Genomic DNA, 22,439 nt, shown 5'->3' with positions numbered 1-22,439 from the left:
AGTATAAAGAGGCTAGATAGGAAGCAAAAAAAAAAGTCATCAGTGAAGCTAAGCATAGTGCTTTTGATAATTTATATGTTAGATTAGATACAAAAAATGGGGAAGATACATATATAAACTATCTAACCTAGAGAAAGAAAGTGCAAAGATTTAGGTAATGTAAAATGTATAAAGGATGAGATGATAATGTCTTCATAAAAAAAATAAGACATAAAAGAGAGGTGGCGAATACACTTTAATAAGTTGTTTAATGAAAACCAAACTAAAAGCTTAAACCTAGATGTAACAAATTAGGAAAATACTAAAAATCATAGATTTATTTGCAAAATTAGTCACTAAAGATGACTTTAAGAAATAAGAAAAGCAAGAAATCTATAGGACTAGATAGCATCCCAATTGAAGTTTGGAAATGTCTAGGGGATAAACGGAATTATATGGTTAATTAATATATTTAACTTTGCTACAAAAACCAAGAAAATGCCAAAAAGAATGGAGGAACAACACATTAATACCGATATACAAAAATGAAGGTGTTATTCAAAATTGTAATAACTATTGTGGAAATAAACTTATGAGTCGTATGACAAAACGATGGGAAAAAGTAACTGAACAAAGAATAAATATAGAAATGAGGGTCTTAGAGAATCAACTTGGCTTTAGGAGATTAACAACAAAAGCTATCTACCTACAAAGATAATTAATGGAAAAGTTCAAGGAAAAAAAGAGGGACTTGCATATGACTTTTATTGACTTAGAGAAAGCATATGATAGAGTACCTAGGAAGTTCTTTGTTGGGTTTTAGAAAAGAATAAGATATACTGATGTTATTATGGATATGCATGCTATAGTAACAACAAGCGTTAGGACTGCAGGAGCAGTCTAAAGAATTTCTATTGATGCTATTATGGATATGTATGATAAACTAACAAGTGTTAGGACTGCAGAAGGAGAGTCTAGAGACTCTCCAATCACAATAGGTGTACATCAAGGCTCTACTTTGAGCCCCTATTTGTTTGCTTTAGTGATTGAAAAACTCACTAGGAATATCCAAAACAAGATCACATGGTATATGCTATTTGCAGAAGATATTTTTTTTATTGATGGAAGTAGGAGTGGGGTAGAGTCCAAATTGAAACTTTGGAGAATAGTATTCAGAGTCTAAAAGGTTTTATTTTAACTAGAAACAAGGCAGAATATATGAAATGCAATTTCAGCCATGTAAGGAGGAATATTGAAGATAAGATTAAACTTGATAATCAAGAAATCAATAACACTAATAAATTTTGTTACCTCGGATCTATTGTGCAAGTGGAGGGAGATTGAGGAGGATGTAGAACATAGAGTTAAAGAAGGTTGGGTAAAATGGAGGAATGCATTGGGTGTGTTGTGCAATCGGAGAATACCATCAAACTTAGAAGGAAAATTCTACATGATGTCTATAGGACCAACCATGCTATATGGATCAGAATGCTCCTCTTTTGTGACTTTTCTTTTTTTTTTTTCTTTACCATATATAGTGGAATCGTCCATTTTGATATATAAAAAATGATTGATTTGAAAATTTTGTAAGAAATGAAATGTCACATATACATGCTGAATTGATGGAAAACAAAAGATATCTTTCACTTATTCACCTTTTGTCAACTTTTTGGAAACGACAGAAAGATATCTTTCTTTGTCCTCAATAGAAAAATTCTTCTATGATGAACTATATAATTCTTGGATTTATACCAATGAACATAAAAGGAACAAACAAAGCAACGAGTTTATAAATAGGAATGAGGCTCTAGACAACGAATCTCCTTTTATGGATATACTTGAGAAAAGGACTATATTATGTAATGATCCTTCCTCAAACCCTGCATACATGAGAGTTTTGTGCACTAGGTTGCTCTTTTTAGCTAAGAAACAGCATAGTCAAATAACAATAGTGGTCGAAATGCGCATGCTAAGGTGGGTGAGTGCTACAACATCAAAGGATAAATTAAGGAACAAGCATATTCACGGTAAGTTAGGCATAGCACTAATAGAAGATAAGATAAGGGAGAGGCTGCTTAGATGGCTTGGGCATTTGAAGCGCAGACCAAGTAATGCACTAGCGAGGAGGAGTGAGCTAATTATAGTTAATGGAACTAGAAAAGGGAAGGGCAAATAATTTGGAATGAGATAGTGAAGAAGGATTTAAAAGCTCTTAAGTTAGTTAAAGAAAATGCTCTTGATCGAGTGATTGGCGGAAAAGGATTCATATAACTAACTCCACATAGTGGGACTTAAGGTGTTGGCCTAACAAGGCTTACGAATCTTGTTTTGATGATAACAAACTAAAGGAACTTAACATGTTTTGCTATGATACATTTCAGGGCTCAAAAACTTTCATAAAAAGTGATAAAGCTCAAGATGGATGTAAAGAAGCTCACATGAAGATTATGCTTGGCCCATGATGAAACAAAAGAAATTTGAAGAAAGAAAAACTTGGATTCAAAGATAGAAAAATCTGATGAAGCTTAAAGTATATTGAAACTTGAAGACAAGATAGAGTCAAAGAAAGACAAGCATGAAGACTTAAGTGCTTAAAATGTCAAAGTCTTAAGAAGTCTTTACGTAAGTACTTCAAACAATTTCAATATGGATGCATGAAACTCTTAGGTTAATTACTTGGACCTAGATACCTTTTAAAATACTTGGAAAATATTTTTATAAGGTCAAAAGTTATTTCAAAATGGTTAAAATTATTTTTGTAATGAAAAGCACCAAAACAAGATTTTCCAAATTATGTTATTTTTTCTATATCCACATTGATGAGCATTTTTCTCTATCAAATACTAATCTTAAAAAGTGTTCAACATGTTGTGGGATTTTCTCTTAACTTTCTGTTGATACCAAGAACTTCTAATTTGAAGTTGTATAGAGAAAGTTATGACCAAAAATACTGAAGGGTGGTCGAAGCTATCAGGCGGCTGACCTTATCTGTTCAGGTGACTGAACAACTGACAGAACATGTCCAGGCGACTGACCCCTTAAGTCCAGGCGCCTGACCCTTCGAAAGTCAGATTTTTAAAAGTAACGAGAAGTTTTCAAAATTGAGTTTTTGAATTCTAAACGTTATGAAAACTTGGGAAACACTCCAAGTCATTTAGGGAACACGAAATACACCTTTTAAACTCTCAAATACACCCAACAACCTCTAAGTAGCAAATCAATCAAATTCTTTCTACTCTTCAAAGCTACCTTGCTTATACTCTTGTTGAATTACTTGCTGCGATTTTGCTGAGAAAAGCTCATGGGTCTTTGCATTTTTACTGAGTTATTCAACCTAAGTAAGACTCCAGTGATATATATATATATATACTTGAGCTTCATATTTCTATATTGTTATTTGATTGAAGTATATTGTTTTTAAATTCTACTAATCAACTCTATCTGAGAGCATCTCTTGTACACAAGAATCTTTTCTTGTTTCCTTGTTTTCTTTGACGATTCAGGGTCATTGGATCGTTGTACCAAGCATGGGGTATCGTTTGGAGAGGTGTACTCTAGCCTATTGAAGGAGAGATTGTAAAGGCTGCTCCTGCCTGTCAAAGGAGTGTGTAACGGTTTATTCCGTCCGTAAAAGAATGCTATAGTGGAATCCTTAGGTGGTCTTGCGACGTAAGTTGGGTATAAGCCGAACCTCATAAAAAACTCGGTCTCACTCTCTTTTCCTTAAACTCTCTTTAATTTTCTGCACATATATAACTGCGTGGTTGTTAATTTCAAATCTATAAATCGTGTGGATTAGATATTGAATAAACCAAAAATTAATTTGACTTTGGGATTGCGGAAACCAAAAAGGAGTACGTTGATTGATCAATACTTATTGCGGAAACCATAAGGGAGTACGTTGATTGATTAACACCCAAGACTTATTAATTGAAAGTTTATTTAAAATCTGAGTTTTGGAAGAGTGTTGAAATTTTCAATTGTGCTTCATTAAAACAGGGCTTTTATCAAACTCTACTTTGAGTTACCCAATCGCTGAATCTTGGAAGCTTTGCTGAATTCATTCTTTAGTGTGAATCTCGTTTTGGTTATCTTGTTGAGAGGATGGAATTATTCAAAAGTTGAAAGCATTACATTGTGAATCATTGGTTTATGTTGATTGAATCAATTTATTGGTTGGGTGTTAGTTGACATTAATGCAAGATCAAGTTGATTTACTCATTCTTAAAGTTTTAAAAGTGAATATTGATTTCTAGCTGATATTATAATACAAATCATCCTTGTTTGAGTACTAAACTTACAATAAGTTGTGAATCTATAAAAGGAGTTAAAAGAAACTTTTAAAACCCAATTCACCCCCCTCCCCCCTCTCTTAGGACTACACCTAACTTTTCATAAGGCTTGTTGTTGTTGTTGTACAACATCATAACAATATCAAGCTCACACTAGGTTCAATGGGGCAACTTGAAATATCCTTTTGGGAGGACCAAAGTTGTCAAACTAATATAATAGTGTTTGCATGTAAATGGTGAAAAATTGTAAATATTCAGGCTAAATTAGAAGCATTTTTATTACTTCATTTTACTTGTGCAAATTAACAATCACAAATTAACAATATAGAATATGAAACATGAAAAATAGTATGTGCTTGAAACCATCAACAAAAAGTATTCCAAAACACGATCCACAAATTAAAAGAATATGCTCATAATCCATGAAGGGGGCGGGGGAGAATAAAAAAAAAAACTCAAAATGTCGTATAGAAGTACGAGTATGTGACAAAAGCCCCCTAGCTCCTTTTTCCCAACAAATGCACCACACTAGGTAAAATGGGGCAATGATCCACACTAACTTATCTCCACCTATCTCTCCCACTTGCTCAAGGAGAGATGAAAATCTTTCACCAAATGAGGCATCATTAATACCATAAAAGAAAAAAAAAATCAACAAAGGAAAGTCTGCCATTCTCTTGCCAGTCTACAATGGAAGAGAATGATTGCACCATTGACCATTGTCTTTGCATAAGAAGCGCAAACTTACAACCATTAATCCCGTCCTTCCTATGTTATCCATGCATACTAAATAAACATTCTTGGGGCTTTTAGAGCAGCAAGTCTCATTGCAATGAAGTGTTTCGTATGCAGAATCCTACAACATTCTCAGGAATATGAAGCCTAGGGCATTATCAAGTATCCATGTTTGGTTTGCCATAGGAACCTTACGTGGCGAGCAACCAAAATGTCCTTGGAATCTTTTCCTCAACCCTTCCCTTTGATTATCTTTGATTACCATATGCATGTAAAAGTAGGAGGCTAAAATGACTCCAATAATTTGCCCATATAGCATAACACACTATGCTATAATTTTATATTATTTTTAGATAACATATATTATATTGCATTGTAATGGAATATAATATTAATTTTTTTAATATTGAAAATATAAAGCAATAGTATATTATGTTGTAAGAATATGCATAATTATTTATATTTTATTATATAATATTTTAGAGCATTCAATTATGATGGTGGTTTGTAGGGGATCAATTTAATTTTTTAGATGTTCTCAATGAGCTAATCTGATGAAAATATGAATATTTATCATATCTTATTATGTGCACAGATTGCAAGGAATTATGGTTATTATCTTAATGAAGTATCTTATAGGATTCCCATGCTGAACCAAACACACACATGGGCATTAAAATATTCCCCACAAGAATCCTTTTCGTGGGGGCATATAAGATGGTTGTAAAGGGCTTAAATAGAGAAGGTTCTGTAACTAGTAAGCATCCAAGCAATACATCCCCAGCTTTCCCTCATTTTTTAAATGCTCCAGTTCAGTCTCTTTTAGTCCTACATATCCAGCCACAGATTCATTCAAAATCTAAACAGTGTCACAATTTCAACCATGAACACAATATAGTTTGAAAATTAGCCTCTCCTTCAAGAAAACCATTTCAAGATTCCATGAAGTTATGCACTCTCAACAAATCTAGGTCACCCCTCTTACACCCAAATTTGGTGTCAATCACCTCCTCCCAAAGAGTCTCTTCCACAGCAAACTCAACAACTATTACACAAGAAGAGTTTTATGAAAGAGCACAAAGTGACAAAATCCAAACACCCTCTATTCACAAAAGAGAGAGAGAGAGAGAGAGAGAGAGAGAGAGAGAGAGAGAGAGAGAGAGAGAGAGAGAGAGAACATTCCAGTTGATAAGATTAAGATGGTTATCCCCCACTCAAACTTTCTGAAACCATTGTTGAAATGCTTAGTGAATTGGAAAACCTAATTGCAAGATTTTACCACATTAAGCTTAACCTGTTAGGTTGTGGGCAAACAATGTATATCAGGCCTTAACACTCCCCCACAAGTGCAGCCTAACAGCATGTGAAGAGATAAACGAATGATAGACAACATCTATTATAAGGAATAAGATAATTCTTAGCAAACAAACAATAAAATTAAGCAACAAGACTAGTACCCAAGACCTCCTAGTGACCAGCTCTAACACCATGTTAGGAGGTGGGTCAACAACACATATCGGGCATTAACATTAATCACAGCAATATATCTCCCTATCTATTTATAATCTATGTCAAATACATCGCAATGACCATAACACTATTAATAACTCACAATTCCTATCATAAGTACTACAATTAAATAACAATGACACTCACCCTAAAGTTGGAGCATATAAATATGCTCCTAGCTTATTTAACCCAAGCACCCCCCAACGCTTTAGAAAACAAATTAGCAAGTCAGTATTCCAAACTCATGGTTGCAATGATCTTTTGTGCTTTTGCATAAGCTTCTCTCCAAAAAAATGACAACTTCAATATGTTTCACTCCCTCATGGAAATCTGGATTTGAGGCTATATGAATAGTAAGTTGATTATCACACAACCAAGTTATTAGAACAATTTCTTAAGACAGTTCACATGTAGTGTGGACCTTGGTCCTATACTCTGACTCACCACTCTGACATGGTCACCATAGTTTGTTTCTTCCAAGTTAACACCAAGAAACACACAGTATAGATATTTTCTCAGAGGGTGACCTAGCCCAATCTACATTCATATATATCACTAAACAGTGTGTGATCTAGATCTTGATATAAGTGTAAAGAATGAGAATGAATCAATTGTATATTCAATTGTGTATTATTTACATACTCGGATCCCTATTTAACATGTACACAAAGAATAAAATATGGAAAAACAGAAGAGGAGACAACTTGTAGTTGAGATGTGTAGTTTAGCTTCGGTGGGGGGTCTCAATTTATAGGCTCTGGCTTGTGGCAAAATCTCATGGTAGGTGGCTGTCATTCACCAACCGTGGCCGTCGTTCACACTACTGGCTGTCATTCAGCAACCGTGGCCGTTGTTCACACTGCTGGCCGTCATTCCACACTCCCCCTCAAGTTGGATCATAGATATTGATCATGTCCAACTTGCAAATAAACTCTTCAAAGCTAGATCTCTGTAATCCCTTAGTGAAAATATCAGCTAATTGTTCTCTTGTACAGGTATAGGTCTTGCAAATTGTCCCTTTCTCAATTTTCTCCTTTATAAAATGACTGTCCACTTCCATATGCTTAGTCCTATTGTGCTTAACAGGATTACGAGAAATACTAATGGCGGCTTTGTTGTCGCAATAGAGTTTGATGGGGAGCTCTATTGTGATGTGTAGTTCTTCCAAAAGTTTTTGTAACCATAACCCTTCACACATCCCTTGTGCAACAGCTCTGAATTCAGCCTCAGCACTGCTTCTGGCTACCACACTTTGCTTCTTATACCTCCATGTTACTAGATTTCCCCAAACATAGGTACAGTAGCCAATAGTAGACCTTCTGTCTTCTACTGATCTTGCCCAATCCGCATCTGTGTAGATCTCTACCTTCTTACTGTCACCTTTCTTGAAGAATAGTCCTCTCCCTAGAAAGCCTTTCAGATATCTAAGAATCTTATATACTGCTTCTAGGTGACTCCTTTGGTGAGTGCATGTGTTGACTGACCACACTTACAGCGAAAGCAATGTCAGGTCTAGTATGAGAGAGGTAGATTAATCTACCTACTAGTCTCTGATATCTCCCTCTATCCACAGGTCTTCCTACGTCTTTCATTCTTTTTCCTGCCTCGATAGGAGTATCGCTTGGTTTACAACCAAGCATGCCAGTCTCGGTCAAAAGGTCAAGTACATACTTCCTCTGGGAGACACTAATTCCCTTCCTTGATCTGGCGACCTCCATTCCCAGGAAATGTCGCATTTAACCCAGGTCTTTTACCTCAAACTCAGTGGCTAAGATCTTCTTCAATCTCTCCACCTCTCATGTGTCATCTCTAGTGAGAATGATGTCATCGACGTACACAATTAAGATGGTTGTTCTTCCCTCATTGGACTGCTTGAAGAACATAGTGTGATCTGATTGTCCCTGTCGGTATCCTTGATACTTTATCACCTTTACAAATCTATCAAACCACGCCCTCGATGATTGCTTGAGTCCATACAGGGATTTCTTCAATTTACACACTCTGGCTTCTTCTCCCTCCTTGCAAAATCCTAGTGGTTGCGTCATGAACACTTCTTCTTCTAGCTCACCATTCAGAAAAGCATTCCTGATGTCAAACTGATGGAGTGGCCAGTCCAGGTTTGCTGCCAAGGACAAGAGAACCGGTATAGTGTTCATCTTTGCTACTGGTGCAAACGACTCGGTGTAGTCAATATCGTATGTCTGAGTGAACCCCTTTGCCACAAGGCAGGCTTTGTATCGTTCTACTATGCCATCAGCCTTGTACTTTACTATGAACACCTACTTACAGCCCACTGGTTTCTTCCCCCTTGGCAAAGTCATCACCTCCCAAGTTCTATTCTTTCTAGTGCCCTTATCTCTTCCATCACTGCCTCTCTCCACTCTGGAATCTCCAAGGCTTCTTGAATGTTTTTAGGATTCTGGATTCTGTCAAGGTTAGAAGTAAAAGCACGACACTTGGCAGAAAGAACATTGTAAGATACAAATTTTGAGATAGGGTGGAGAGTACATGAACGACGTTGTTTTCGAAGAGCAATGTGTAAGTCATGTTTTACCTAGTCAGGATTGGAGTCAGACTCATAAGAAGTTGGAGCTATCACCGGTTCTGACTCTTTTGGTGCTTCGGAAGTAACTGTGTCATTGGACTTCGATTTTGGCCTCCTTGTGTAGACAAGTGTTTCCCTATTTGTTTGTATTTCCACATCTCCCCTTGAGCTTAAGTTTCCTTCTGTACAAGGCGAAGGAGCGGATATAGGGTATGGAGTGGTCTTGAAAACAGCAATATCGAAGTAGTCTGAGTTTGACGGTTGAGCTTTACTCAAGGACTCCCCCTGAAGTGAGTAGTAGGGGGTATGTTCGAAGAAGGTGACATCCAGGCTAACATAGAGTTTCTAGGAGATCGAGCCATAGCATTTGTAACCCTTCTATGTGGGAGAGTAACCAAGAAACATACATTTAAGTGCTCTGGGATCCAATTTGTTTCGCTTGGGCGTGTGAATGTGGACAAATATAGTGAACCCAAAGACACAAAGTGGAAGATGTGAGCTGAGCCTAGAATTGGGAAAAGTCTCTTGGAGTTTTTGGAGCAAAGTTGCAAGGGATAGGACTCTATTAGGCATTTGGTTAATGAGGTATGTGGCTGTCAAAATTGAGTCACCCCAAAATTTTGTTGGCATGTGAGAGGTGAACAACAGGGCACGAGCAACTTCAAGGATGGTCTATACTATTTTGATGGTGGTGGTGGTTGTAGATCCAATCTTGCCATATAACTTCTTCAATTCTACCCATGGTGTTTCTTTGGATCAATGACAGGCTTGTTTGGGTCATCCATCACTTCAAAAGTTGCAACAAGCTTTTCCTATGTTCAAGTCTATTTCTCATTTTAAGTGTTCTACATGACAATTAAAAAAGCAAACTAAAAAAAAAAAAAAAAAAAAAAAACAATACAATGGATTTGGTAAGTGAGTTTGGTATGTTGGGAGCTAAACCGGTTGATACTCCGACGGATCCAAATGAAAAGGCAAATGTTGATATAGGCGATTGGTTGGCAAGTTGATCTACTTAACTGTCACTAGACCTTACATATCATTAGATCAATGGCATGCTGGTTTGGGTCATCCACCACTTCAAAAGTTGCAACAAGTTTTTCCTATGTTCATGTCTATTTCTCATTTGAAGTGTTCTACATGACAATTAAAAAAGCAAACTAAGTAAAAAAAATGCAATGGACTTGCTAAGTGAGATTGGTATGTTGGGAGCTAAACTAGCTGATACTCCCACATATCCAAATGTGAAGCTATCTAAGGCAAATGTTGATATAGGCAATTGGTTGGCGAGTTGATCTACTTAACTATCACTAGACCTAACATATCCTTTTTTGTTAGGGGGAGAATGGAAAATCCCAAACAACCACACTAGTTTACTGTTTGTATGATTCTAAGGTATCTCAAGAGCTCCCCTGGTAGAGGTTTAATACATAAATGTAATAGAAACTGTGAGATGAAAAGATACTCTAATACAAATTGGGTTGATTCAGTTGATGAACAAAGGTCTACACTAATGGATACCGTACATTTTTAGGAGGCGATCTTGTTACCTAGGGTGGCAAGAAACAAACTACTGCAACTAGATCTAGTACTAAAGCAGAATACCATTCTATAGCTCAAACTGTGAGTAAGCTAACTTGCTCGAAGTCTCCAATGTAAGAGATGGAATTCTTGGTTAAGAAGCCCAAAGACATGTTTTCTATTAATCAAGCTGCCATTTATATTGGTAGCGACCCAGTGTTTCATGAGAGGACAAAGCACGTTGAAGTTGATTGCCATTTTGTGAAGGATGTTGTGTTGAAGAAGGTTGTAAAGACTCCATTTGTGAAATCTATGCATCAGTTAGGCCTTCCACTCTAGTTATAATACAAATCGAATATATGACAATGACCATAATACCCTTACTAAATCACACTTACACAAGTCATACTACTAAATAACCAATAATACAACTTTATAAATAATAATAAAAAGAAATAAATAATAACAACAACTTTAGTGCTCTGTGATCGTAGAATACCCTTAAAATTGAAAGGGAAGTTTTATAGGATAACTATAACACCAGCTATGCTTTATGGATTGGAATGTTGGGCAACAAAGAAACAAAATATCCAAAAAGTAAAAGTTGCCAAGATGAGAATGCTTAGATGGATGAGTGGTATAACATTGAAAGATAAATTAAGGAATGAACATATTCGCAGTAAGTTAGGTGTAGCTCCTATGGAGGATAAGATAAGGGAGGGACGACTCAGATGGTATGGACACTTACAACATAGGCCACATAGTGCACCAGTGAGGAAGAGTGACTTAGTTACTGTGGGGGGCAGTAGAAGGGGTAGGGGTAGACCTAAAATAACTTGAGAGGACATAGTGAGTAAGGATTTAATATCCCTAAATCTGTCAAAAGAAATGGTTCATGATTGCATAAATTGGCGAAAAAGGATTTATATAGTCGACCCCACCTAGTGGACTTAAAACTTGGTTTTGTTGTTGTTGTAATAACAACTTTGAACCTCCTCTAACCCATGAGCAAAAAACTCAAGCATTTGATAAAAGCCATAAAATAAGCATATATGCATGATAGTATACTTATAGTAAGAGTGATCCTTGTCCCTCTCAAAACATGTCCACATGTCTATTCATTTCTTAATATCCAATACCAAATCTCTGTTTGAGAGTTTTTGATAACTATTGAATCTTGTAAGTAACTAATTCTCAAATTACGTCTTCCAATCTACCAAAATATAACTAGTGTACATAAAAAGGGAAAAATACGCCCAATAACATGGCAATCTTGTAATAATCCTCCTAAAGCTGGAGCACATATATAATATGCTCCTACCTTGTGACAAATGAACCTAACCCTAGCACCCCTCAAGGACTTAATAAACAAATCAATAAGTTGATATCTAGACTTCACATTAGTGGCTTTAAAGAGCTTTTGCAAAACTAGTCCTAAACAAAGTGATAATCAACTTCAATGTGCTTCATCCTCTATTGAAAAAACTAGACTCCAAGCATCTGAACACTAGCGTGATTATCACACATCAACTGTGTACCTAAAATTTGCTATGAACATTGAAACTCAAGTTCTTCTGAAGTGTTCTCTGACAAAACCAATCTACAAGTACTATAAGTCATGGCACAATATTCAGATTCTACACTTAACCATGTGCCTACAATTTGCTTCTTATTCCTCCCAAGACACCACATTGTCACCAATAGTCACACATTATCCAATCATGGATCATTTGAATATCTTTGAAAAAATGTGTGATCTTCATCCCAATGCAAGTGGTCTCTTCTACGCACGACTTTAAGATATCTCAAGATATGAATAATGAGGTGTTCAAGAGAATCAAAGGATTGACTCACAGCCTAAGTTCCAAAGGAGATATCCAATTGCGGTGACTATAAGGTAATATAAGTCTCTAGTATCTTCTACGATCGGCCAACAGCTCACACCGTCTGGAGTCAGTTTACCATTAGGATTAGATCCCAACAGATCTGCATATGTGATAAGACAATCCCCAAATGAAACTGGATACCTCATTTTCCAAGTACTTCTGTTCCCAAATATTCGGTGTGAAACTCTGTCCGAACTGCTTTAAATTTTGATCCCTAACTACCACCAACTTGATCACAATATCATCCACATAAACAATTAGTAAAATTTTACCAATAAGGGTATGACAGTAGTACACAGAATTAATAGAATGATCTACATCACATTTATAAATTTCAAAATCAATCACAAGACGGGCTCAAGTGACAAGACAATCCCCAACTAAAACCTGGATACCTCAATTTCCAAGTACTTCAAGGATCCTAAATCTTTAGTTTGACACTTTGTCTGCAAAACAACTTTTAGTGTTGTACATCCTAAACTTTTTTCTGATAAGGATATGACAATAGAATACAGAATGATCTACATCACATTAGTAAATTTCAAAATCAATCACAAGACTGGCTCCAGTCATGCAAAGTCTTATCCAGAGAGCATACCAGCAACCCCAAACAAAAAACCGAGGGGGTTGCTCCTGATAAACCTCCTCCTGCAAATCAATGAGTAAAAAGATATTCTTAACATCCAATTAGGATAAATATCAGTGAAATGGTGGGTAGCTAAATAGTTGAACAAATACAAGGAAAAGGGTTTGGCTATAAGAGAGAACATGTCCAAATAGTCCAACTAGCCATACCAGTGAATCAAACCACTAGTCCAACTAGCCATACTAGTGCCTTGATCCATGACCAAACAAGCATTAGCTACCACCTAATAGGTTGGTCCAACTAGCCATACTAGTGAATCAAACCGCTAGTCCAACCAGGAGCGATCGATGAGTCGAGTCCAAGTTTCAAAACCATGACTAAGTGTCACTTTAGAAAGCACCAATACCGACATGAGATGTGGATGCAACACGTGATACAACGAAACAACAATTTTGAAAAATGAGGACAACATACCAAGGTACCTTAATACAAATACACACACACATTTAGGCCTGTTTTTCCTTTTAGATGACAAATATTAAGGTAATTTTAATTAAATAAAATATAAAGCATCATTCATGCACAATTACCAATTGCACATACACACCACATTCATATCATAGGACATTAATCCAACCGAACGAAAAAAAAAAAAAAAACTCAAATGCATAGCTGATGGTGGTCAATGAGCATGGCGCATTACTTTTATGTCAAATAACCTTGACTCTCGTTCTTTGGTCTTCTCAATTCTTTTTTTTTTGGGTTTTGCTAATAGGGGAAAAAAAGAACAACAAAACACAACATTTCAAAGAAGTGTCACAGGGATGTCACCGCTGTGTTGGGAAGTGTCAAGTGTCTTAGCTATGTCAAAAACTAAGAATATATTAATTATTTTTCGACATGCATCTGACACAAGTTGGGGACTGTTGAGCATTCGGAGCCAGGCTCATCCCTAATACAAACACTTGAGGCTTCTAGAGTTGTCGCTCTTTCCAAGGTGTAGCCTTTAGCCACTAGTCTACTTCAATCAATCAAAAGAAATATTAGAGCTTACCTTCACAATGTACACCTAACGATGACCAACAGTAGCCTTACAATCACCATCACCATGAACTTTAACAAGGTTCCAAGTATCAGTAGCATACAAGGTATTTTTCATTCATTGCAACTCTCCACCTAGGGCAAGATAAAGCTTGAAACACGCAAGTAAAATAGAGATGGATGATACAGAAGTAAAAGAACAATAATTGAAGAAGTCAAAGAATCATGAGACACAAAGATAGAGATAGGATGGGGTAAATGTGCATTTGCCTTTCCAAACAACAATAGGAGGATCAACATCAAGAGACAAAACGTAAGTTAAGTACTACGCGATGGAGGGTTCTCACCAATCATGTGTTGTACATGCACCAACAAATTAAGATGATCCAACCGACAAGGAGCACTTAGTGAAGATGAAGACTCGAGAGGACTAGGATCATGTGGAGACAAGTATCTCGAAACGAGGACTAGGATCACATGGAGAACTATCCCACTAACTATGGTAGTAGATTCATTTGCAAGGGTAACATAAGGTAACCTTTCATATATTGGAGTTTAGAAAAGAGAATTAGTTGTCCAGTCAAATAATTAGTGGCAGCAAAATCTTAACCAATGTCTACTTTGATGACAAACTAGTTGTAGGCTTACCTTTCTGAATAGGAGAGGAAACGAGAAGATATGTGCACTGAGATGCTTGAAAGATATAGAAACTTTATTCTTCCTAGGGCACTAACGCAGCTCACCATTCTCCAAGTGTTGAAAGGATAAGGGAGCAAAATCAGCAGTTGGAGCATTAGCAACCCAAGGAGGTTTGCCAAGAGGATCTCAATGTTAATCAATTGTGACACCTTCCTCTCCACAATGAGTACACTTTTGAGGTGTACTGCTACCATGCCTGTCTTTACCAACATTGTTTCCCTAACAACCCCAAGAATGGTGACTCAGCACTTCCTAGAATCTGTTATGGGACTGATTTAAATTCAGGTTTTAAACCGGTCAAGACTCAAAAACTTTTCTTTTTGCATATCACAGGCATCTGTGCTTATAGTTTGCACAATGTATCCTCATGAATGTGCTTCATCTCAACAATTTTTATCCTCATATTGCAATGAAAAATAATCCAAGGATAGATCAAACATGTGAGTTAGGCTAAGTGCAAACATGAATTAGACGTGATCCTATAACTACTCATAAATACCAAGGCGCAAACACATCCTAGTAATCAGAGCTTCCATGGAATTTCATAGTAACGAAACAATTAATGCTTCCTCCTGAAACCATATCTCCTTCTATTGTCAACATGAGGTTCAGGGTGAGATGTTCAGACTAACCTTGACCTGTCAAATAAATCTCCATCACCTTAAATCACTGCAAACAGTTACGTCTTACCATCAATGGCACACTCAAAATTCAATCATTACCAAAAAAAAAAAATCATAGCCAACAAAAATCTAACAAAATAAAAAATAAGAGGGGAGGGGGTAGAGGCTTACTGCTCTTACCTGCATTTAATTTACCAAACCGAACACAAACAAGCAAGAAATCATGAATCTGGATTCATGAACATGATAACATGAAAACAATCCAGCTAGCTTAGCATAGAGCAAATTGAATCATGGCAAACCCAATCAGGGAAAAAAACAAGGTCAAATGGAGCTTAAAGTGATGAACTGTGGCATCAAAACTGTCAGCCAGTGATCAGTGCATAAGAGCACATGAGGTGGCAAAAATTTTTCAGGGGTAAGTAGATCAGCAAGTTCTGAAGAAGGCTGCGGTTTTTCATTTTTTCTTGAAAAGGAATCTGGAGATAAAACCAAATTGGCCGTGGTGTCAGTGAAGTATCAAGCAGGTCCATCAAAGGTTCTGGCTGGTCTAGCCACAAGACGTACTCTTGGGGTGAAGGAGAATCATAGGGACTGGGCGCTTAAAGTTTTGTTTTGGGCTCATTAGGAGATTTATACCTTCAATGGTTGCTCTGATACCATGACTGAGAGTTTCTGATAGGTGGAGAGCCAACTAAATAATTAAGTCCCAACATCTTCAATAACATACCTCATTTACATTAAAAGCACAATAGTACCACTAATAACATGTAAATCCTGTAGTAGCAAATAGCTTTAGCTTTGTAGGAAGCCCAAGCATTCTGACTTCACACTTGAATTTCAAAGCTGAAGAGCTGTTACAGTGTCTGCCCAACTGATTAACTGGACATCAATAATATCAACCAATATGCGAAAGCAAGACTGGTTTGTTTATGCCACATTGAGAGCACAGATTTCAAACCTTAGATTTGGATTTAGGAGGATTAATAGAAATTTTGATACAATTTTATATTACATCATATTTAAATCCAATACAAATCCAAATTCAAGATCTCTCCAAACATAGAGTTAGAGATTTTTGTATCCTCCCTTCAGCATAAGCCAAAACCCACTAAAATTCTAATGCACCCACACGTATCATAATGGAGAGGATCAAAGATGGATTAGTAACGGAACTTCCTAGAAAGATTGACCTGAAACAACTGAAAATAAATTATACAAAGAGAAAGATGAAGCAAAGTCTCAAGAGTAGGACTGCGACTTGGGCAAATTGTGCCGGGCCTGTAGGCTTAATGCTGAATCCTGCCCTAGAAATTAAGCAAAGTGCACAAACACTGACCCAACACTACCTTGGGTAGAAATAATCAAGGTCCTAAATTTCGATTTCAACCCAAATTTTGAAGCTCCAAAAATACGGAAAATTTTACATGACTTTCAATTTCAATGTCAATTTCGATTTCAATTTGAAAAAATAATGGAAATCAGTAGCAAAGCATGGAATTCTTTTATGAAACTTTAGAAATGGTTAATAGACATTAATATAACTTTTAGGACTAGTATATTACAAGTTATATACATCTATGTTGTGTATGAGGTGTAAAGTTGTAATATAATTTGTGTATCAAACATATTTGTAAGATAATGAGCATTAAACATATTAATTTAATATAAATGAAATTCATAAAATATTTAAAATTTATTATACAGAAAATGAAAATTTAGATATCAATGATTAAATAAAAAATGTCGTTGTAAGTTTATTTTAATCATATAATTTCAAAAGCCATTATAATATCTTTTCGTCTTAATAAAAAAATAAAATAAATTAAAATAGAAATTTCACCTGGCTCCTAATCTCTCATTCGAATTCCAAGGAAACTTATTCTAGTCAAAATTTCGACAAGTTTTGCTAAAATTATGAGATTTCGATAAATTATGAATGATTCATTGAAATTTTGATGGAAATTATGTAAAACAATGTCATTTTGATTTCAAGGGTGATGGAAATTTTGACAATTTGATGGAAATTTAAGGCCATGGGAATAACTCAAGATATGCTTGGAATAGATCAGGCTAGGTTAGGCTGCAGGAGAAGCTAGAGTTCACAGGTCTGCTAACACATCATAAAAGAAAAGTAGAGCTTTCATCTTTGAAGATATGCGAACCCTATATTAAAATTCTAGTGGAAAATTATTTGGTAGAAAGATGTGGGTACATAAATGTCTCATTTATAAAAGTACAAAACTTCAATTCTCATGTAAAGAAGATAGATATATGGCCATAATTTATTTCCTTAATTATACTTTAACATTAAATAAAATATAAAATAAATTAAAAACAAAACATAAAGGCATTATGCTAAGTCACAAGAAAATGATGCGAGCAATGCAGTAAAGTAAACGATCCGGGCTTCATGTACTTGAATTCCGTTCTCCTTAATGATTCAAGAGAAAGTTCCTTCAAGTACATTTGAATGATTAAAAATACAATATGCTAAAATTTATAAAGAATGAAAAAAATGGAGCACAAGCAAATGCACACCCACCACACTAAGCCCACAAGAATATGAATCAAGAGAATTTTCAAAGATTGCACTAGAACTCTAACAAACCACATAAAAAAGTCGAAAGCATTAGGACTCAATAAATTACGTACTTGATACAGGCATATCCCAACTTCCGAAAACGATGGAACAAAAGAGAGGTTGGAGGACATTGTGGATGATCTCTAGAACGCAGGAACTCGTCCTTCAAAACGGACAAAGCAGTAGAAAAGCGGCAAGCTTTGATGGCATAAATACCCCGCAACACCTAAGTTTGTTCAAAACAAATTCAGAAACCAAAGACAGGTGAGGGGTAAAACATTCAAAACAACACACCATATGTAATTCACCTGAGTGAACTGTGGACCTGCTTGGGATAATGATACAGCAAGATCTCCACAAACTGGTGAACCCCCAGCAAGAATGTCAAGAGACCTTGGAGTAATTCGCAGGCTATCAAACCTTCATTTGGATAATAGGCATTGTCAGCTTAACATATGGATCCATCATAATATTACAAAAAGGAACTTGAGAAGCACATAAAAATCCAAAACAATATATAGCATGCAGAGGTGTAAAGCTTTTAAAATGAAGCTGTACAGCCATAAAATATAGCAATATTACACACAGGAGTAAAATAACCTTGACGTTATTTGGTACAGTATTTCTGATAAGTCAAGCTTCTGCTCAAAATTTTGTTGCATTGTCGCAAAACCAATAAGGAGAGGTTCAAGAAGCCCAACAAGACAGCTCTTTATCTCAACCCCTTTTTTCTGCCGTGGATTTATTTCCATGGGGCTCGCCAGCAACAAACGATCATTCAAAGCACCTACCAAAACTGCAAGGCCAAAGTTTATCCTAAATTCCAAATGGCTCACAATGATCAATAAACAAGGAAGAATGATAATGCATGCCCGCTCAAGATCCATCATATTTAAAGGAGATAACATCAGAGTCTGCATCAGCATGAGATGCTTACCTGCCGAGGGCATATTAATAGAAAGTATGGTCCTAACTCTTCCATCCCAGCCGAGAACACTGATTGCAGTAGCAGTAGAAAAGAGAAGTGCAGGCCCAACCCATAAAAGGGATCTAAAGTGCACATAAGTTAAGTGTCCAAACATAAATTTACATATAAATATATCATAGAGGAATACACACACACACACGTCAAAATTGAGTCTCAGGATATTGAAGGAACTCCTTTATCAAACTTTCTGGTACTGCTAGCCAATATATCTAGATCTGCTGAAACAATAAGCACCCTTTGAGTAGTCAAGACTCCTGCAACATAACCTCTAAGAGTTTCTTGCCAATGAACCTGGAAAAATTATATCGTCTTCCATAAGAAATTGAATTTTGAGAGTAAAAATTGCTTCATCAATAGAGATTCACATGATTAATTACTTCATTGGATAATTTAGCTACAGGTCAACAAAAGTTACAACTGTTTAACAGACTTTGTAACAGATGAATTGCAGCACCTATATTGGGAAACCCCAACACCCCCCCCCCCCCAAAAAAAAAAAGTCCCCAAGAAGAAGGAATTGTGGAAGGTGGTTTTATTTTTCTGTTAGTGTAAGAGCGGAGAGGGCGCCAGACGGGAGGAGGAGTGTGTTTAATAAAAATTTAATTGGACAAAGAGGAGCTCTACAGCCAAGGGGTTATGTATATCAGTAGAAGAAAATACAGAAGTTGAGTTACTGGTTTGTCTGTAGGCCATATGACATCTTCAATTAGATGAACTACAGATGACCCCCTAGAAGGAACCATAGCTGTTATAATCACAGGATTCTCGATTCGAATCGCACAATTCATATCAAAGAAGGCATAAATCTGTTCCAATCACAGAAGGCTATGAATCGAATTGAATCATATGAATCTTAAGATTCAGATCTGACTACTAAAACTCAACTTAAAACCCCTAAACTTTTTTTCTTTTTTCTTTTTTTTTTTTTGCACGATGGTCTTATATTTGCTATTAGCATAAGTTCTGTCCTCCGAAAGAGAAGAAAATGTCTGCTGGTCTTCTCATTCTACACCTTTCTTCTCTCCCATCAGCTAAGATTAGAAGAAAGCCAGCATTAGAAAAGGAATCCAGTCCTGAGAAGAAAACCAAAGTTGACTAGGTGGGTGAGCTTTTGGTTGGCACATTGCCTTCTCCACTCTCCAAATTTAAAGGTCTGATTTTTATTAATTTTTATATCTTAATAAGTTTTGTTTATATTTTTAAATCAAAGAAGATGTTATACATAGAGTTAAACTAGGGTGAGTAAAATGGAGATGTGCTTCAAATGTGCTGTGCAATCATAGAATAGCCTTAAAATTAAAAGGAAAGTTTTATAAGACTAGTGATGCTAAATCGATTAGAATGTTGGGCACCTAACAAACAACATGCTCAAAAAGTAAAAGTTTGTTGAAATGAGAATTCTGAGGTAGATGAGTAGTATAAACTATAACGTACAAAGATAAATTAACAAATGAACAGACTCTCGGTGGGTTAGGCATAGCACTTGTTGACTTGTAGAAGATAGGATATGGGAGGGACATCTCAAATGATTTGAGCATGTGCAACATATGCCAAATAGTGCACCAATGAGGAGAGCGAGCTAGTTACTGTTAGTGGTAGTAGAAAGGGTAGGATTGACCTAAAATAACTTGGAATGAGACAATAAGGGTTTAATACCCATAAATTGTCAAAGGAAATTGTTGGCGATGATGTTCATTAGCGGAAAAGGATTCATTTAGTCAACCCCACTGAGTAGGACTTAAGGCTTGGTTTGCTGTTACTGTTGTTTTCTTGTTTTAGTTGTTTAAGGAAGCCCATCCATTAAAAATCACTACTTTTATTATAAAACACAATGAAGATCATTTTTTATTTTTTTATTGACTCATAGCCATAAGTTCATTTTTTCCTTAATTTTATCCTGATTCCTCGGCTTATTTTATTTTTTAAAATATATTGTTAAACATGTAAATTAAAACCATAAACATAGAGTTCAATCTTTTAAATTTATTTATGGATCATTATCTTATTCTTTTCGTGTATCTTGAACTCTTAGACTTAATTTTTGGTTTTGAGTCACATAACACATAGTTTAATAGAAACTAGATTTAGTTTATACTTGATAGAGGTGGAGTGGTTAGATCATGGTATATCTTTTTTATATGGCTAGTTTTCCATTTTACATCAATATATGTTTGAGTTAAATAGATCATGGTAGAATTTAGACCTACAAAACTTGCTTCAGAAGCAAGTTCCACTCCAATTATCAACATAGTTTATCCATATTGTTGCAATTTCAATGCATTTTAATATTTGTTGTACATATATGCAAGTCATTTCAAATCAATTTTTCAAATTCTGTATTGAATCTTATGATTCAAATCAATTAAATTTGATTCTTGATTGATAAAATTGGGATTTCAATTCATGATTAGGCACTAATTCATAAAGTAGTTCGTATGTGTGCATACGTGTTCGTGCATTTGCTTATATGCCGAGGATGAGACAATTAATGCAGGGTAAGGAGGAGTGATTTAAATGACGTATAGGATGCTAGTAAAGTACACTGTAAAAGGCAAAGATCCCTTGTGTGCAACAAGCTCTCTACGATCTAAGTCATGCCACCTGCTGCTGGCCTCCAAGTCTCTAGTTTAGTGGAAATATACTTTTAGAAACCACAAATGCAATTTTTTTTATATCCTCCTCTTCAACTAAAGTCTCCTTTTCAATTTCAATTGTAGTCAAAAGTGTTGAACCTGCAGTGAGCATTTTCTGTTCATTGGAAAATGCAATTGTTCCAAACCCCATCTTTAAGCCATAGAGCCCTGGATTTCTGTCTCCAAGTGCTCACTTCCATGTTAACGACATCAGCGAGATCTCCCCAAAGTGAAAGTCTTCTGACCTTACTCTCAGCATTAAGACCTTGATCTCTAACCTCCATCTGCACTTCCTGCTTCCCTAAAAACTTCATCTGACATCCATCATCGATACGAACACCTCTGGAAATCTCATCAGCATTCAAAACATCCCTTCTTCCTTGCTCTTGGACAACTAGACAAAAGCTCACGTTGCCCATTCACACTAACAACTCTCACCAGAGATGTACATGTACCACAAATCTGTTTCTTCTCCACATGCATGCTTTGCCCAAAGCCAGACATGCAGTACCTGTCCTTTTCGAAACCCTCTGCTGCACAAGCCTCGGCTGCACTCCCAATCTGTTGTGATATATGCTGTGTTTGAAATGCACGCCCTCTCCACTTGTATATTGGATTTGGGGACAGCTACATGGGCTCGCAAGAATGACCAACAGCAGTCTCATTCTGGCCAATAGAATTCCCTTGTATGTAACAAAACTTAATCTGGACCTGGACACATATTTCCATCTATTGTTGCAAATAGGCCAAATTTCCCTTAAAAGCGTATAGCATATTTCCCAATAACTGGCACAAATGTCCCATAAAATGAAGAATAC

General features: G+C 36.1%; 1 protein-coding gene across 1 annotated transcript in view; it reads right to left on the bottom strand.

The window, feature by feature from the left end:
* Positions 1–22,439, bottom strand: part of LOC131149253 (uncharacterized) — a 144,226-nt gene that overhangs the window by 15,680 nt on the left and 106,107 nt on the right. The window contains exons 18-22 of the mRNA XM_058099539.1: positions 19,151–19,279; positions 18,938–19,055; positions 18,601–18,796; positions 18,309–18,420; positions 18,072–18,226 (exon numbers count right to left, since the gene is read on the bottom strand). Coding sequence (XP_057955522.1) covers positions 18,072–18,226; positions 18,309–18,420; positions 18,601–18,796; positions 18,938–19,055; positions 19,151–19,279 — 710 coding nt within the window. The remainder of the gene's footprint in view (positions 1–18,071; positions 18,227–18,308; positions 18,421–18,600; positions 18,797–18,937; positions 19,056–19,150; positions 19,280–22,439) is intronic.

This window comes from Malania oleifera, chromosome 2 (assembly GCF_029873635.1).
Source record: "Malania oleifera isolate guangnan ecotype guangnan chromosome 2, ASM2987363v1, whole genome shotgun sequence".
Classification (NCBI taxonomy): domain Eukaryota; kingdom Viridiplantae; phylum Streptophyta; class Magnoliopsida; order Santalales; family Ximeniaceae; genus Malania; species Malania oleifera.
The sequence above is the reverse complement of the archived record's forward strand: the minus strand, read 5'-3'. Positions and strand labels throughout refer to the sequence as shown.